Below are 20,780 nucleotides of genomic sequence, written 5' to 3' on the forward strand. Positions count from 1 at the left end.
AATTGTTGTCCTTTTCCCAGTGGTTACTCACGTCCTACACATAAATATTCAAAATATTACATCAATGGAAACTTAACGGATTTTGTAAATGGAAGTTGGTGCAGTGTAGTGACATATTCATGCACACACATTCATCCCCTCACCCCACACATACCCTATGTACACCCAGCACCCCCCACACACCTCGTCCCACAGACACCCCAACGAACTCATACATATTATAATGATTGGAACTGTTACAATAATGTTTCCCTTGATATGCTTAACATTAAAAACAAAATAAAACATTAAAATTTAAATTAAAAAATTAAAAATGGAAACTGAATCAATTTTGAAAATATAAAGTGGTATAGTTGTGAGATTTGAGGCCAATGTCAAACTTTACACATATGGTTTTAAAAATCAGATTACCACTCATTTATGGACTATATACTTCCAAATATGCTCAAATGAAACCTGTTTTTGTTTAAAAATAATACTAGAAAGTTAGGAAAATCATTTAGCTACATATTGATACCAAAATGAATTCAAAATCACGAGTAAAATTTGAGTTCTTGGAGTTTATATCTCCCCTACCCCTTAATTTTGTCCTATTTTTTGTGATTTTATGCGATTATACGTCCATACATAAAATGACCTATAAAAAAAAAAAAGTGATACCACAATTTGAGTCCACTACCTACCTAGCAGTGATCTAGAGGGTCCATACTAACTACCTATGGTGTCAAACCTTGTATGTAGTGGGGGGTGAACGAAGTCATTTTTTGAGGTTGCTGTTCCTGTACTATGTGGTTTATTCATGGCAGTTATTTAAACAATATAAAACCTAAAGTGAAACATGCGTTAAATTTTGAATATTATGTGATACTATCTGGCAATACTGCATAGAAGGAAATATTTTCCGAACTCAAATTTAGAATTTAAATTCACATAGTAAGTGTTCTTAGATTAATTTTTAACCTTAATATCGTTCATTCCACAACAATTTTAGGGATGTGTGGTACATACTATTTTTAAGACTTGTAAATAGCTGGAAATATCTAAATTGCCATATTAAACACCAGCTATGGCAACACCCATATGGCTTAGAATAACACTGACCATCCCAGATGATCGAATTGAATATGAAATTAACTTTCTTTCTAATAGTAATAAGATATGTTCCGTATGAAGGTGAAGTTTCAGGTTCATATCATTTAACTTAGGGTGAGTTGTGTTGAATTTCGACAAAAATAGGAAAATATCTGGCAACACTGTATAAACTGATGTTTTTCCTGCCCCCCCGGTCAAAATAACTTTTTCATAAGACCAATGTATCATCTCAACATGCTGTGGTCGATGTTGAAATCGGAGCACTACCATAATGCTTTATGAGCTATAAAAAGTTGGTATATTTTCATACTTTGAAAAAATTGAAAAACACCCCTATTTCAAATAAACGGTATAACCCACCCTGACATCTGGTGATTATTTTTATACTTTCAATGCGGCATCTAAGGTTGGACCTATTCATACCTTGTAAAGAAAACATTATATATATATTGTGTATATTAGTAACACTGGCTTCAAAAGTTGACAATTTGACTGCTGGAAAATGCAAAAACTGTGAAAATAGGCCTAAAATGGAAATATGGCTGTTACCATGGCAACAGGGATATTTTTCTGAAATTTATCCCATGTGTGTTTGTTTGAAGTCAAGGTCCATCAAATATGAAAGTATAAAGAAAATTTTTTTTTTGACCGTGGCAACTCTATTCTCAAAAATAACAGATAGTTCCTCTTAAGACCCCCTTTTTCAGCATCGCTGTCACCCAAAGACCCCATATATTTTACGAACACATGCTCTTTCACCCGAAGACCCCCTAGTTTTTCCATTTGATCTGCTGTCACCCAAAGACCCTTACAAGGTCAATTTGAACAGGAACTTTCATTTATCACTGATTTTGCTACTTTTTGCGATTTAGAACTAGAAATTCGATTTTCGAGGTTTCTGTGGCGCTGTTTCGGTTCTCACCCAAAGATTGCATTTAAGAAAAGGTCACGTTCTCACCCAATAACCCCATATTTTTTACATTTTGCTCTCACCGAATGCCAAATATCATGCTCTCACCCAATGACCCCATATTTTTTTCATTTTGCTCTCACCGAATGCCCCTTAGTGCGAAAGTGCCAGCCCTACACCTATATCCATTTCAAATTGAAGTGCCACCCGGGATTGTGAAATCTTACCACTTACTCTAAGGTTATTGGGGTGCAAAACCATATGACCCCCCCCCCCCTTTTTAAGAACTAAAAAATCATCTGACCCTCCCTTTTGCCTGTCCAAAATCATCTGACCCCACATGTTTTCTCCCGCCCCTCCAGTAGAAGTAATGAACGGTCCCTTAAGAAAGCAAACTAATAAATTTGAAAAAAAAACTTCGGATCATCCCCACAAACTTTGTGAATGTGAATACCTTTAATAATCAGCCTGATATCCGTCATAACTTACAAAATATTACGAAAAGAATCCGAGACACATTTCACACGTTATCAACTTTCACCCACTTTACCTCCAATGGATTCCAATACTTATTCGTGATGTTCATTTCGCAACATTGATTGAAAAGGGGAATTTCCGATACGATAACAACTCTAGGCCAACTTATTATAAACATGATAGAAAGATATGATAAAATTAAAACCCTTCTGTGAATTTCATCAAGATACATTTAATGTGGAAAGGGTAAGTGTAACGTTATAAAAGCTCAAAGCAAGTTATTTGTAGAAAGAGAAACTGAAATATGATTAAAAAATAATAATACAAGATATTATAAGCGCACAAATAGAAAATGGTCGTAAATTTGTGTAATCTTCACAGGAACAGAAACAAAATTATTTAGAGTCGCAAACTCTTCACAATTGGGTCGCGAACCTTAACTAACAATCCAAATATTGAAAAATATAAAAAGAAAGATATAAAGACAAGATGGTATCCCTCTCAAGACAAGACATCATAACCTCAAATAAACTCAGTAGCGATACTTAGTAGTGCCTTTCTTATGGTTACTATCAGGTAAAGATGCAACCAATATGTTCCATCATGTTCCATCATGCAAAATACTAGTATGAAAATACTCAGCTTCAATTTTCATAAATATGCCAAAACCTTGGCACAAACTATTAAGCACAAGCGGTGATTATACTCTATCATCCTACCCAACGCAGTGAAGGGTCTATTGTTCTATTGTTTCCGATTTGAGCGCTGACATATTGGAAAATGTTGCCAATCAATATTCATGAAGTCGTGCGATCAACACCTACAGCTGTTCAATTGGGCGACTTTATTGTCAGGTGCTTTTATTCATACATTGGGCGTATCGAGCTGCATCGGTTGATCCGCAATTATATTTAATATAGTATTATAGGCCTACAAGTATGATTTGCTTTGCTTTATTGATTGATTCAGAAATAGTATGGCTATATGCTTCAGCAAATATATCATATACGCGATGCTCATGTAAAATACCATGGTAGGCCTATACATAACAAAACACGATGTGGACCGCGGCTAATGTCTTTAAAAATACTACTGTAGAAGTGATGTCATAATTACTTCAAATTCTTATATGTAGACCTATTGGCAAACAATGTAGACAACTTACTTGTGTAGATTCTTATATCCGCCATACAGAGCGCACACTTTGCCTATGCTGCTGAACTGTCCGTAGCGAAATGGTAGAGCAAAGCGTGTTCACCGAGTATAATCAAATGACGTATATGGACCAATTTGGGCGCTGCAATAGGTTTTTATTCAAGGTGAACCTCTGTTTTGTGTGCATGCGACAACTCACGCACACCCTTGGGATGGACTAGTACAAAAGGTACCTCTCGTACGTATAGGCGCTTTTACGTGACTTTCGTTTCATCACTTATTGACAGTAGCCTGCCTATTATAGCGTTAATACGCTGGTCAGGTCAGTTACCGATTTAATGGCGGAAGCCCTTTATCTCGAACAAAAGGTACCTCTCGATGAATAGCGTGTCGGGAACTCCAATTGGCACAAAGGAACAATAAGCGTTACATAATCTATTTCTTCTCCTTCCTATATAAACTCCTTGATCCTACCAACCTATAAGTTAATTTGTTAGTTTACCCATAAAATAACAAAACTATCAGACTGTGAGTGGCTCTTATAGTTCAATAACGTAAGCCCTTGTTTGTTGCTAATTTGTTGACCCACATGCAGCCAAAAATTTGATCTTTGACGATTTTGGTAATAACTCAAGAACGTTGCATCTAGATATTTTTCCATCCAAAAAAACAAAGAGGATCCAGAGGCTTTGACTAATGAAAGTCAAATTCTAATATTTTGTCAATTTTTGGAAATAAGGGCCAAAACATGCCATAATATTCATTAAAAGTTTGTATTTTGTTATCAGATATTAGTTTGCACTGGTTTTGATATAGATCTCCATCGCTTTGTAATTGGAATATTCTGGAAACTCAGTGGGAAATGCTAGTAACCAATAGAATGATCATGATTCCCCCAGAAGTTTCTAGAACATTAAAGTGGTGGCGCTATCACAGTAACCATGCATGTATACACACTAATGCTTCCGATTGGCTTGTGTTGAGGTATCAAAAGGAGCTATATTTATGATGTGATAGAAATGATGTATACAGGTGAATAGTTATGATTGGTTTGTGTTTAGGTAATGAGCTATTTTTAGAAATAATGTAATGTGCCAAATATGGGGATGATTATTCTAAAAGCGGAGTAAATTAGATAAGGCCTGAGAGAAATTGATCTTAGCAGCTAAGAGGGAACTCTATGAAACTTATGTTAGCCAGTATTGGTACAAAAGTTATAATAATTGAAGATTTCAAACTTCGGTTCGCGGTTCTTGTGTGTTGGAGAGAATAGAATACGCAAAATTCAATAGTGCTTCATTGTTTTGTCGACTTGTCATACCTCCATCAACGAACTGTGGTATTTTGGTGGACTAACATACCGTAGTATATTATCTGTCTGCCAAGTGGAGCAGAAAGCTTTCTCAAGAGATCTCCGAGAGAGGAACTTACGGTCAACATAGAAGACCATTTGCAAACCAATAGCATAGTAGCTGCTAGGATAGTGAAAACCTAGTCATCAACACTTTAGACCGAGACTGTGGTAGACCAGAGGTTTCCCTTGGGTAGACAGGATCTTGGACATTGCCGGATCTTGGGTAGGTTATACGTACCCCTTTTGAAAGGACAAAGCCTTTTTGGCCACACAATTCTAAACAATATTTGGGTTTACCTAATTAATTATTAATGACCCGTACGTTATTTACGTCATGACGTCATTAGAACTGGTCACTTGTTCGATGTGAAACACGACGAACATTTGCACATTTTCTTTCCATTAACATTATAGGCCTATCGTGAAATGCCATATAGCGGAAATGTAATTGTTTTTATTATTAGGAAATATTTCTGCAGATGACCCCACGTGGGCAATGGGTAAATATACTGTATTAATTCTGGAAAGGGTCCGGCGATTTGTCCGCCATTTTTATTTTTCAGACGACTTGACCTTTTGAGGCCATTTAATAGACTTGCTTACCGGTCGTTTTTGTTATCCTAACAGTTCGCACATTGAAAAGTGAACTTCGACGTACGTGTTGCGAAAATTCTTAAGTTTTGACGAAGTTGTCATCGTTGGTTTGAACGGGGAGTCAAAGAAGCAATGTGGGTACGAGCCGAACAACCTTCCCTCAACAGGGGCGGGGCATTAGAATGAATCTGTCACATGATTGAGATTCGGGTCATCAAGCAACTCATCGATTGACCTTAGATTACCCTAAATCATCCACCCAGCTGAATGCCAATGGTTTTGGCCGTAACGTCGGTGGTAACATCTAGCCAAAACGCGAGTTTTCTGGTTGACATGATTTGATTAATCACAACTATTAAAAATTTATATGCTGCCATCTAGAGCTAAAGCCCTGGATCCCTTTTTCTCTGATTCGAATGAATTCATAACGATATGTACGCATTGTTTATACTTGGTAATAAAGGATGTACATATCGTTGAGTTTGATGGATTCCCAAATTTGGATTCGTGTCTTTAATTCTTGTTAGGCATGAATTCAATTGCATTAGCAAACAGGGGGTCGACCACACACAGTGTCATCGCCCCGATATCTTCATGCCAGAAATCGCCATGGTAGGTTGAATTCACCGCCACGCATAGCCATTTTATATCGACCTGTTTAATAGTTTTGTATCGCATCATGGGCCGAAGGACATCTGACTAAGGCTACTGACAATAGCCCCAATTAGCCCGGTTACTGTCCTCGTTGTGTGTTAGTCGAGCATGGTACACCATAGGTCATATGGTTTTAGACTACCTTCACGATTGGCCTATACACTGCGCTATATAATTCGGCACATACAAATCAAAATTATTGTCAGTTTTTGACTCAAGACGCAAGCTAGTATTTCAAAGCGCAAACTAACGACTATCATATCTGTTAAAATATATATTCAAGTGCAAGGAACCACATCTGGTTTCTTTATACAAAATCATTTACGGTAGATATTCATCATTTTCAAACCCGGTATCCAAAGATTTATCGTCTGAATATCAATCGTGCATAGCACATCCACATGTATCAATCCCGTGTATTCATTTCAGTGTCTCTTGCTGTATTATAGTGTAATTATTAACCAGGCGATGTCGGTGTGCCACACGGGAACTGCACCGATGAGTTCTGTGTATGCTGCCCTCTTTTGCTCACTTGAAATGCTGGCCATTATCTGATCATTGTTAATTGAAAAAAAAAACCGATGTGTGTTGTTCTTGGGCCCTATAGTGCAATTGATTTCAGGTTACAATCGTGCAAATTATGTTAAAGTTGTCATATTTGGCAGATGAATAGTATAGTTCTCATTAATCTAGGCTATGGATGCATTTTAACAGTAGCCTCATTATAGTAGAAAAAGATCATTGAACTTTACACAGAAGGTCAAGTTCAAAACTACTCAGACCTGTTCAAAACTCACACCACCGTGATCTACTGGTAATAAGGATTCAGAAAAAGTATACTTTGACCTATTTATCATTTACGGTTATAAAGTTATGGGCAAAAATAAAATTTGCTCTGATGAAACTGGTCTCAAATTATGTCTTGTTGCAAGAAATCAGAAAAAGAATAGTTTTAACTATCTTGGCTGCTTTCTTATCCAGATAACACAGCAATTTATCAAGGTCAAATTGATTTAATATAGAACTCATTACGACTGAATAGATATTATTTTGATGTGTTACTGTGGTAACGAAACACCATACATATATCACACACTATTATTTTTCTGATTTATCATGGTAAGGCCAATAATTTGGGACCATTTTCAACAAAATCGGAGCATTTTTCAATTTTGCTCAATGTGATGCCAAAATTAGACCTATGACGTCACAATGTTACATTCCTGCTCATAACTCCATAACCGTACATCTTGGATAGGTCAAACTATACCTTTTCTGAATCCTTATGACTAGAGGAACACGTTGTTTGTGTTTTAACCAAGTACAAGCAAGTTTGAACTTGACCTCTGTGTAAAAGTTTAACGACTTTTCCCACCAAATAATGGTGCTGTTGAAAATGCCCTCATAGTTTATAACAATGATAAGAACTATAAGTACTCTATCTCTGACAAATACGGCATATTTAACATGATTTTCACAATTCTTACGGGAATTTATTGGACTGCTCAAGCACTGATCTCCTTCTGTTCACTAATTTAAGAGAATTCATGCGCCCGGTTCATGCGTAGCATGACAAAGAGACGAATCCAGATTCGGCAGTCAAACTTATATTGATATGCTTGATATGGGTAAACATTTGTGGATTTAAGGAAAGTTGGCGGAATTGACCAGTATTCGAGCACTTTGAAGATCTTATCGAGGTCATTAGCAGGTTGAGTCATTAATTAAAATAAAAAAAGAAAGAAAAGCGCAGTGATTTATAGTGCGCTACGCACAGGCACAACGCATAGACGTTGATCTACAAGCATAAGCACACTTTACAGGTTGTTGCTGAGCACTACGGCCCACATCATTCCATAAACCATTAAACAACAAATCAGGGACTTTGCTGCTTCAAGAGCGCACACCCTAGACAATACATAATCTTCGCAACCCGAGTTTCGTACGGGTTATAACGAGACAAATTAGCAGTAAGTTCCTTGTCCAGGGGAATTTCAAGCTAACTCGATTTCTCCACGAGAGCGTACTAGGCACCGCCAGGGTTCGAACCCGCAACCTCTCGCACCATAGTCCAACGCCTTATCGTTTGAGCTAACTTGACTTAAAGGTAGTATTCAATATTCACGGAAAAAATCATTAGACTTGAAAGAACTTATTTCAGTGAAATCTATTCATATTTTATTGCATACTTCACTACTATGATCTTAGATGAAGATCGTGGTGAAATTATGCTCACCATGATCATCAATACCCAGCAAGTGCAAAAAAAATATTTTGGCAAAAAATTTTGCTAAATAAGTTTTCAAACATGTTTTTGAATATTATTAAAACGTGTTATACACTTTCTAAGCCGACATTTAAACGTTTCTGTTTAAACGTCTCTGTTTGGACTTAGACTTACATTTTCACTTTGGACTTACTTGACTTACATTAAGTCACCTTTAGACTTAGACTTAATGAACTTACATATTGTCACTTTGGACTTAGACTTACTGAACTTACATTATATGTCTTTATGGACTTAGACTTACTGGACTTATCATGTCACTTTAGACATAGACTTACATTATGTCACCTTGGAATTATACTTACTGACTGACTTACATTATGTCACTTTGGACTTACTCTTACTGGACTTACATCATGTCACTTTAGACATAGACTTACATTATGGCACTTTGGACTTAGACTTACTGGACTTACATTATGTCACTTTGGACTTACTCTTACTGGACTTACATTAAGTCACTTCGGACTTAGCCTTACTGGACTTACATTATATACCGTGTGCAATAAGTTCGTTCCGCCCCTACCCCAAAGCATCTTGTACTTAGACTTATTTGACTTAAATATGGATTTCAACTGGAATAGTCCAATAGGAGGCAATCGTTATTGTTCTCAAAGCAATCCACTGATTAACTTTAGATAATAAAATAGGAAAGACACCTTGAAAACCCTTTACTTTTTTATTGATTATTATTGACTATCTACGATTATTATTACAATGATGATAACATGATTAGAACTGCTCCCAATGCGCTGCCAAGAATTATGGTTCCCGTACAACGTAGCCCCGAACCTTCATTTTCTGGAATGCAAAAGGTAAGAAAATCATTTTGAGAGCTTTGCAAATCAGAAAAAGACACACCATCATTAGCCTAGATCCCAGGTGGATGGGGATGAATCCTCCAATATTTTGATAAGGGGGGTAGTCCATACAATCACTGTGATCCTCCCAATGTTGCCGCCTGTATGTGAGTTTCAGCCCAAATTAACCATGCCTTTAAATTTGTTCCACTTTTTGTACCATATTTCACCTTTTTAGCTTCAATGGCAAACCCATCCCCCATGTCAAAAAGAAATCTATTCCAATCTACTCCACTCTACTCATAACATCCTCAATCTTAGGCTATTGACGGACATACGTTATTCCGTACATAATAATTGTGATTGCTTCACAGCCTTGGTCAATTTCTGGGTCAAAAAATTTATTATAAAAGTTGATACTCCAGAAATAGGTCATGGTTGTTGGGCCTATACAGGGTTAAAAAAAATACCCCCCCCCCCCTAAAATTACAAAACATTTCTGTGCATGACTTGACGTACAGTTTGTTGATTTGAAAAATTCAAAAAGCTATGAATAAAAGAATCATTTTTTTATCTTCCCTAATTTGTCCCATTTCTAAACACAATTTCCAAAAATGATGCTTCCAAAAAAGTTGCATTTTTCAACATCTATATACATTTATTGTACAAAAACGTTCTGTATATCACTGTTATGATTGATTTAATTGATTTATTTTCCTTTACTTTTCCGCTGATCCTCAGTTAACCATGTAACCATCATCCAGTACAAAACAATGATTCGTTGGCATTACAATACAATTTGACATAAGGTTTTCTTTGAAGTACAGGGTGTCCCAGAAAAAATTACTGAGTGAATAAAATTGAATGTAAGTCGATAAATAGACATCATAATCAAACAATTTAAAATGTAACGCATAGCCTATTTTATTGTGCCTCACATACGAAAATTTTATTTTATTTGGTTGACTGGTTGCGAAGAAATTAACGATTACATAATGCGCGCATCAATGCAGTTCATTCCAAGTTTGATCAACAGGCACCTTTATCATACTCGCTCACCGCTTCCTAAAGTTTGTGTATCTCATTAAATTTAGTTCACATTATATGTTTTATAATTCGACGGTGTTACATGTATGTTATTCATGCTTTCACTGCTTTGTCCGAGAAAACTTTGATTTCTGCAATAATTGGTAGCTTTCCAACTTTAATTCTTTAGGTTGTGCAAATATGTTATATTTTAACTTTCCAAATAACATTTGAGCCAAGAATGACAATGATCAAGTGCTTACAGCTTCACGTGTAATTTTTGATACCATGCGAAATTAATGTTGAAGTTTTATACTTTGCATTACAATTTCCTTGAAATATTCCTAAAACATTAACGTGTGTGAGAAAGATTTTTAACCAGCTGGTATTCTGTATGCAATAATTCTTTATACAACATTTATATCAACATTAACGAAAAAAGATATTTACAAGTACTGAGCATTATCTTACATGCAAGCTTTCATTTTCAATATCGTGCAGATTTTTCATATTTGAACACAACCTAATTATATTAACAACCTAAGAAATATTATTTAAAAGAACGAAAAGGATTTCACCGAACAAAATATGAAGCCTATTCTCAGTTAATCACTAGTACGCATTGTGTTGAATGATCTTTCTTTCAAACATGGAATGAAATGAATTGACGCATGCTTTATGTAATCGCTCATTTCTTCTCAATCAGTCAACCGATTCCAATAAAATTAGCATATAAGATGCAGAATAAGATGGGCTGCACGCTGATTTTTAGATTTTTGGATTCTGATGTCTATTTCTCGACTTACGTCCAAATTCATGTGCCTGGTACTTTTTTCTGGGACACCCTGTATGATCAGCATTTTCAAAATGATAAAATCACATGGGAGTCTCCATGCATACCTTTGACCAAAAAGGTTGAACATTTACCTGTGAGTAGTGATAGCTTTCTTGGATAAAGGCGTAACAATCATAATGTGGCCACAAGAGTTGAGGTTGGGATTCTTACATGTACATCAAACCTCTTAATTCAAGCAATCTCTAATGGTCATTTCTTCTTTTACTTGTACGCCTTTATCCAAGAGAACCGTCGTTCTAGATCATTGCAACTGTTTACAAGTAAATTCCATCTCTTCTTGCCAACGAAAGAACTAAGCATCACGCTACAAACCTTATTTCCCCTATAGTGATTTTACCATTTTTGAAACACCCGCTGAATAAACACTTCAAAGAAAACCACATTCATGCCCAAATTCATGTCAATTAATCATTGTTTTATACTGAAAGATGATTGCATGGGTTGATTGAGTTATGATACACATAAAATTAAAGAAAACAAACAAACAATTAAATCAATCAAAACATTCGTCGCTGTTTTGGCATACTGTCGTATAACGTTAATGTCGTTTTGAGAAAATCGCGTTTAAAGTTATTCCAATTTTTGAAGACCCACTGGAGAGCACCAAAGTAAAATATGTTTATTATTATCAAAGAATATAATCAATAATATATTTGTCTTTGTTCTCAACTTAATACAAACTTTTTATCCATTCACTAATTAGAAGTAATTTATCTGCAAACAACACATACGGCAGTATGCCAAAATATGCACAATTTGACAACCTATGTAAAAATATATGATACGCCATGTGATATGACAGCATGCCAAAACAATAGGAAACACCAGTTACACGGTGGCCTATGGCGACGTATCATGATACGACTATGATACGACTGTATGCCAAAAAACAAAATGAAGATTTAGGGAGGGGGTTACATAAAAACCATGTCGTATCATACTAATTAGTGCCATATCTCATTAACTAATTACATTTAGGTCTCAAAACTTTGTGAATATATAGAGTTTCATTCATAGATTTTGAAAGTTTATATAACTCATTTTGCCCAAAAATCGTCATACGACACTATGCCAAAACAGCGACGCATTGATCACGTTGATATCGAGAACGCTTTTGTACATATAGGATGTTGAAAAGTGCAACTTTTTCTGAAAGCATCAATTTTGGAAAATGAGATTCTATTTGACCAAAGAAAAATTATGTTGAAAAGGGAGAACATTGAGAGGGTAGAAAAAAGTTTCCTCTATTCATAGGTTTTTAAATTTTTCAAATCAATAAAATGTATGTCAAGTTATGTATAAAAATGGTTTTTTTTGGAACCGTTTATTATGAGTCCCCTTCAGCATACTTTTGCCCAATCGGACAGAATAAGATTTTCATCAGTTTGATCACTGATGTCATGTATGTGACCAATCGGTACCCCATCGGTACGTCTTGAATGAAATCACATTATGACGTCTCGCGAAAACATCATATCAAATGATAACAAGCAGGAAATAGCAGGATCTTGAATAAACACAAAAAATATGAATTATTCTTACCGATAGAGTATTTAATATTGAAGCCTTTGTTCGATCTTGATCCATCTGATCTAAATTGTATCCACAGGTAGTTTCCCATAGACTGATACGGTTCGATAGCATCATCACCGCAATATATCTCACCGTCATCATCCCGTGATTTCGTCTCAAAGGTCTGTTTCAAAAAGAAATTTGATATGCCTATATAAACGTAATGTAAGATTTGCTAAAGAGGATACCCTCAATTTTCTCAATATTATGGTTATCACACAATCATAACACTGTGTATAGCTGTGTATACTCCTCAACAAGAGAGGGGGCGTAAGAGTTAATCTGTCACATGGTTGGGATCCGGTCATCAAGCAACTTCCTCATCGATTGACCTCGGATGACCCTAAATCATCCACCCAGCTGAAGGCCAAAGGTTTTGGCTGATACGTCGGTGATTCCATCTAACCAAAAGTGAGTTTTTCTGGTTAACTAATTAACTAATTAATCACACAATCATGTTTTGATTAAAAAAAGAATTTGGCTCCTTGACTTAAATATTGGGTACATGTGTATCCAAGAGGTCAAAAAGATATGGACTATTCCAATAGGCTTAGTAGCAGTTTAAAATATGGACCCATTCATATAGGTGCGCTAGTAAATTCCTTTTGATGCATTAGCACCTCTTGACGAACATGAACAACCCGGGTAAACAACTTCATTTTGTGGGGGAAAAAAGAGTTAAAAATCGGGCAGAAAACGGCAAAAATCGACCTATTGTTATAGTTCGGCTACAAATGAGACCCATTATTATAGTAGTCCTAGGCTAGAAATGATCCACTTTCATAGTTGCATCGGTAGTATAGTATATCATAAAAATGACCCATCGTTATAGTTTCGAGATAGAGGCCGAGTGATTCAGGCTAAGCACACCACCTGTACGATAGATAGATACGTTTCTTTCCCACTACGAATGCGCCGCTGCCATTCATCAGCTGAAATGACTCATTTTTACTATCTGCGCAGGTAAAGTTAATTACGCATCTTTAGCGTTACCAGGTTAATAAAATTCGATATCTGTCAGTTTTTGTTTTCAAAGCGCAGACTGGATGTTCAAAGCGCAGACAACAGCTTACCATATTCTTTCAACACATATATTCAACTGCAAGTCTAACAATAGGTGTTTACAAGTATCAAAAATAACGAGATATATTCAAGGATTTGAGACGACAATCATTGAATAGCAAGAGTAAATACACCACCATATATTACTTAAATACTCTTACCATTACTCATTTTTCATTATAGCTAGGAATGAATACCAGAAATAATTTCAAATGGCGGTCACTCAATTCATCTCAATGTGCTTGAAGAATGTGCTGTTAATTGTCAATGAGTTTTCAATTCACAGACAATGAGACCCTCCCCTGTTCAACAATAGAATTTGGCCTGGAGGTACATGTAACTCATAGCAAAATTTAGTACATCGCTGAGCTATAGCGATTGATTTTTAGCTAATGAGATAGAACTCCGGGAAATGCGAGCTACCTTATTGGTCAAATACCAACGGCTCACCGCACGCGGAGTATAAACTCAACCTGTGCTGTAACTTAGCAACTACTCTCAGCAGCCAGGGGGGTATTTTATAGACCCACGTGTTTTGCTGCAGGTCATATTTCTATTGGTTCGTTTACTGCCTGCACAAAATAATTATTTACCTGGTGTGGACGATGTACAGGGCTCAAAGAATTTTGATCTTTTTGGCCATGTTACCAAGGTAACAAACCACCTGAGAATTGGTGAACTATTCTTTTTTAAATTCATTTTTGTCCCTAATCCAATATTTGTCATTTGACCCTTTCCCCTTTATAACTCAAGAAATGTACATCGGAGAAAGGAGGTGAAACCATACTTTGTTTGAATCTTTATGACGAGAGGAATACATTGCTATGGTTTTGAACAAGATTTCACTAACTTTGAAATGTCACCCCTTGCATAATAACGGCCATTTTGGATTTATGCAAATTAGGCACTGTTCCAATACTTGGAATTTCCGGGAATATTGATATGTTTTTGTGTGAGCTTTTGGGAGAAGGACGCATGTGAAGTGGATTCTGCTGCAAAAAGTGGTGAGTGATTTCATATTTTGACTGATCTCATGATCTTGCTTAATTGTAACATTTTGCCGTCCCTCAAACCTATTTCAAAAAGTGGTATCCTCGGCCCTACCTATGACATGTATGACGTCATAATGTGTGTGCGCTTAAAGAGGAAGCCCTGCCAGAGCAGTTCTTTTGGGGGAACCAAAGCTGCCTGGTTATCAAATTAATCAGTGACAAGATTATCTCTGAATCTGACAGGTGCTAATTGATGGAATAACATTAAAACATCAATTCAGAGATTACCTTGTCACTGATTAATTTGATAACCAGGCAGGTTTGGTTCACCCCCGAAGAACTGCTCTGGTGCGGCTTCGTCTTTAAGCAAAATTTCATAATCTTATCTATACCGTAGTAGGTCAAAATGAGTAGCTGTTTTTCTCAGCCCCCACCCCGTTTGGTCCTGTGGGGCCAGGGGGTCATGGTGTCAAAATACTGAGGGCAAACAAACCCGACATGCAAATTTGAATTCAGCATTTCGAAAAAGAGTGGTTACTAACTTTTACTCACAAATACTGTACGAATCTTGAAATTTTGAAAGTAGAGCCATTCTATTCTAAATTGATGATATAATTTGTTTTCCTAATTTCTTACCCTTAGCCAATCATAACAAATGCGTCTAGAACTACACTGGCCTGCTGTACAAATTAGACTTGTTCCTGGGTTCTGCAAATCGAAATCGGCGAAACGTAATGTAATTTTGGTGTCTGGAGGTCCCTGTATTATCCACGTGCATCTTGCGTTCGATGGGTAGTCTGATGGGTAATACGGTGAGCTGATAAACCCTGATGTAGGTGATGTTACATCTATTTTACCGCCACAGCTATCAACAGTATTTACAACACCTGGTAGGGGGAATATCAAATACAAACGCAATAACAAAATGGGGGATGAAAAAGAAATAAAAGAACAGTTTACCAACCCAAAGGGTTATAATTAAACAAGACAATATATAAATACAAATCCCGATCGGCACACAACCCAACTTGAAAAAAAAAGCAAAGAAATGTGCCGGTATGGGATTCGAACCCACGACCTTCCGATCTCTAGACCTGACGGACGCCCTATAAATTAGGCATCTACCCGCTAGTTTATGTAGACAATATTGTGGTATACAATGGGCTATTCCAAAAAATAATAAGTGCACACCCCTATAGAGGAGTTACTTTTCAATAAAAGAAATGTCTGGATTTCCGAGTTCGCTTTCTGAAAACGACTGGGATATTCTAGTTGCCATTGTTACTGGACAACACTTGAAAATGCAATTAAAGGAGTATTTCGTGATCCTAGCATCCTCTATTTATGTCATTTTTCATTAGATATCCACGAAAAAACCTATTCCCAAAATTTCAGTTGATTCCGATTTTGCGTTCGCGAATTATGCATGATTATGTGTATTACACTGCTCCATAGACAATGCGTTGTAATTTCGTTCTGGTGCACCAGAACGAAATTCAAATTTCACGATATAATATCTTTGCTAAACGAATTAATCTGAAGAAATATTTTGTACATAAACATTATGTAGCCAGAGGTTTCCAGTGATATAAAAATCTCAACTTTTTTTGAGAAAAGTGGGGGATGAGGCTGTGGATCACGAAACGCCCTTTTAAATGAATGAAATATCACGGAATGACCAACATCAACATGAGTCTCTCAAATTGAGGATATCTGAGTTTGCGCTATTTTTCTGCTGGATTTTTTCACCTTTGCACAATTAAAGTCTTGATTTCTAACAATGATGACTGAACAAAAAGTCTGGACTATCCGAACGCCTCTATCATGTCTATAGGGGGTGTGCATCTATTTTCTGGAATAGCCCAATACACACAAACATAATATAATACGCAAGTACACCAGTAGGGTTGGAAAAAAGTTCTTGACGTATAGTGAATTCAGCACCTTATGGTTAAAAAACGTTTATGGCACAATTGCGCGCGAAGCGGGCGAAAAAGTTTGCCATTTTGAAGGTAAAATGTTGAAATATGGTTCCAAAATTGAATAAATTCGCGCGAAGCGTGATAAAAATTTGCACTATTGGGGCTAAAATGGCCAAATATGAGGTTAATTTGGTCAGAAACCCACATACAGGCGTCTACATTGGGGGATGATTGTATGGACCATCCCCCCTGGCAAAATATTGGGGGATTTATCCCCCCCCCATCCCCCCGGGATCTACGCCTATATTTGACAATATGTTTAATATATAGTTATAAAATAAAAACTTACAATTTTGTTCGTCCGATTGATCTTGGCAGTCATACTCGGTGTCACACACAAACCCATTATAGACACAGTCACCGTTGTCGCATAAATCGTTATTGCCGCTGCAAGCTGAAACATCAGTAATTACAAGTTTAATATTTCTCCAATAATGGCTTGTGGGTTTTAGTTCCTCGAAAGATGGTGCGCCCGTTTACAATCACGTGATTGCAAACACCGAATCTGATTGATTAGTAAGCTGCTCGTAACGAGAATTTTGCTTGAGCCTGTCACATCATGACCCAAGTGTGTGTCCACCCGGACCGAATGATTAAACAAACAAACAAACGAACGAACAAACAAACAAACAAACAAACAAACAAACAAACAAACAAACAAACAAACAAACAAACAAAAACAAACAAACAAACAAACAGACAAACAAAAGAAGCTGCGCGTAGGTAGCTGCACGTTATGACTTGGGTGGCTTGCCATACACGCACGACTGGTGTATCATTACATGTAAGCAGGTGTATCATTACATGTAAGCAAGTTCAAAAACTGAAATAACCCACTATAAAATAATAAAGAACTGTGTGATTTTTAAAAAGCACGGACGTACTGAATTTACATGATTTAAAGACCTATTCAGTGATTTGCTCATCCGGAGGATCGTAATAATTATCAAAATTAAGACTCCGACACCTTTGTCAATTTCATAATGTGCTAACATAGCCTGTCAGTGGTTGAGTCGAAAGTCGTGTATTAAAGACATTTTACATGAATCTGTAATTTCTCTACTTGAGTAGAAAAATCAGTTACATATTTGAATGGGGCATCAACTTTGTTAATACTGCTGTTTTCCTCGTTTTTGCCAATTTTTTTCATTTCAAAAATACCTAGTGACAATTTTATGACGTATCCTTCACCTTTAAGCAATTTATAAACATTTTTTTAATTCATTTACACCTTTGCTGGGATCACAGAATAGACCTTTAAGTAAAAAAGAATAAACTAAATCATTGAAAGCGAATTAACATTTCAATAAAAACACACAATACCTGTTTGCCCTTGATCGACAATTGCAGACAATAGAACGACGAGCTGGATTACACATATGAATTCCATCATCGTGCTGTCGAATGCAAAACAAATACTTATATAAATTTACTTCCTTTTACATCCAGGTGAGTCCAAAAGTGCAAAAGGCAAAAAAAAAAAATCATATTTATTTTATAACCAAATTTAAAGTTTTAAAACTTCGTGTGAATGCTACATTCAAAATTCTAATGCACTTTGTACAAATATTTTAATTAGGTATCGCAATAAAAATGCTCATAATAATAAAATGGATACAAGAGAACAGGTAGTTTCACGAAGAATAAAATATCGTCAGAAATAATATTATTTTGGATCATTTTGGATAATGTATGTAAACCTTTGTTTGCAGTGCTTACTGATATCAGATTCCAGGTTATTTAAAAATATGGCAAATAATAAAGGGGAATGATTATCACCCTGACGAATACCTGTTAAGGATGGAAAGAATTGAGAAATGTTTCCACTGTGGTATTTGACACAAGATTTTGCTTTCGCATAAATATGTGCAAGACCGTGAGAATTTTACCATTAATACCAGCATTTCTGTCTATTAATCGTATCAAATGCTTTAATGAAAGCACAGAGGAGTTTTGTCCCTTTATGCAAATGAATGTCAATGATACCTTTTAATGCTATAAGAAGTAAAAGATGCTAATACAAGTTCAAGATAATTTTTACATACATTTATTATGTCTCCTACAACATATATGTATATATTCTTGATCTTGATGAAATAAACTGAAACTAAACCTGAAAATATGATCAAGCGCTGAGTATTGTTTCTAAAGCCGGCTTGATTGTAATGTATGTACATCATATAGGCTACGAACAAGACGTTCATTATAAAGTCCATTCTAGGACCAAAAGTGCATTTCATCCGATATCTAAAAACACCACTCGTATTCACTTACTTAAGTGGGCCAAAAATAACAAATAAATGAGAAGTATCATCTTACCTTTGCCTTCAGTGTTTGGTGCAGGAAGTGTATTAGTATGATGTCATGCGAGTGGTGCAAGTCGTTGTGAGCATGTTGTGAAATGTTGAGAAAGCGGCATTTTTATAGCCACAGAAATAGCCCAACCGTAGCCAGAATGTGGTATCAATCCGCCAGTGGAATCACGTCATAGTTATTTTCATCGTTGACTGATCTATTTTTCAGCCATTAATTGGCCTTAAACTTTTTGTGAAGAGTTTTCTAATTATGACCCTCTCCTCAAGACCACGCCCCCTCGGGGTGGAGCTATGTTACCACCAGCAAAGAGGATAATGGGATACCAATCACTCTGAAAAAGTATGTCGTCCATGACATACGAAACTGTCCGGTCAGTGTCAAAATGTTGTTTTTGTAAGATGAAAACGCCAAATTATATTAAACTTTTTTGTTTTGTTACATTTAACGGGCACTCAGACATTGTCAGAAGGCTTGAGTTGTAAAATTAGGGTGACCTAACACAAGGCTTTATACAAAATACGAAATAGTGATACGCGTACCAGAGTAGCCTAATGACAATAGAAAACGGTTAAAGTTGATCACCAAAATTATCATAACTTTGCAATCAGATATTTTTTTGCACTTCGTCAACTTTCACCCATTTGCAATCCTTTGTCAACTTTCACCCACTTTACCTCCAGTGAGTTCAGAGTATGATCAAACATAATACTTATTCGTCCGTGACTTTATGCATTGATTGAAATGTGCGTTTTGTATCCCAACATCAATGGGAATGTCCCTACTGATCCCCAATAAATCATCAGATTATGAATCGCTATAATGATATTTCAATAAAGTATGCCCTTGTTTGTTGCTACATTATGTCAATTGTTGTAGTATTGTGAAACAAAAATCATATAATTTAGACATCTATTGACCCTTCGAGCCATCTTTTGACCCTTAGAAGTAGTGCCCAATCAGCAGTAGATAGTAGAACTAGTGTGCTATCAGCAGTAGATAGCTGATGAAGTAGTGTGCTATCAGCAGTATATAGTTGATGAAGTAGTGTGCTATCAGCAGTATATAGCTGATGAAGTAGTGCCCTACCAGCAGCAAATAGTTTATCATGCTAATAGTGCCCTGTATCAGTAGTGTACTAGTAACAGATAGCAAACAAGTAGACTGCCCAAAGTGTCTCGTGCTATTTTGCGCGATTTGTACAAGTTGTAACAAAAATTATAGAATTTAGAAAATAGTATTAGGCAAGCATGTCACTTATTGACTGTATTAAATTTTGATCGTCAAGGTAATTTCTCAAGATACTACATAAGCACGGTGGCCGAGCAGGACGGGCTCAAACTCATAATCGGAAGGTTGTGGGTTCGAGCCTCGGCGACGCCATCGTGAGTAAGGCACTTTATCGCGATTACTCCTCTCTACCCAGGTGTATAAATGGGTACCGGCATTCTTAAATGCTGGGAAGGTAACAGAATCGCTATGGAGGAGGTGTGGCGATCCCCCATAGCAACATTTCACGCTGGAGTCTGGCCTAATCGCTAGCGAAAGAGAGATGGGCACTCCGTCCTATAAAAATGCAGGTTCGACTCCTTTACCTTTCCCTTTTACTACATAAGCTTTGTTTCAATAAAATTGTTGGTAAGCAAATGTTCTC

At 36.4% G+C, this 20,780-nt stretch overlaps 1 protein-coding gene across 1 annotated transcript; it reads right to left on the reverse strand.

Annotated features, from left to right (window-relative positions):
- Positions 1-9,227: 9,227 nt before the first annotated feature.
- Positions 9,228-19,255, reverse strand: LOC140158557 (low-density lipoprotein receptor-related protein 12-like). The gene is made up of 6 exons (XM_072181691.1): positions 19,133-19,255; positions 18,137-18,210; positions 17,103-17,207; positions 15,468-15,718; positions 12,748-12,901; positions 9,228-9,324 (listed from the first exon to the last, which is right to left on the reverse strand). The coding sequence occupies exons 2-6, from the start codon at positions 18,204-18,206 to the stop codon at positions 9,236-9,238; spliced, it is 669 nt and encodes a 222-aa protein (XP_072037792.1). The 5' UTR covers positions 18,207-18,210; positions 19,133-19,255; the 3' UTR covers positions 9,228-9,235.
- Between the last annotated feature and the right edge of the window lie 1,525 nt (positions 19,256-20,780).

The sequence above is a fragment of the Amphiura filiformis genome, chromosome 8 (assembly GCF_039555335.1).
Source record: "Amphiura filiformis chromosome 8, Afil_fr2py, whole genome shotgun sequence".
Taxonomy (NCBI): Eukaryota; Metazoa; Echinodermata; class Ophiuroidea; order Amphilepidida; family Amphiuridae; genus Amphiura; species Amphiura filiformis.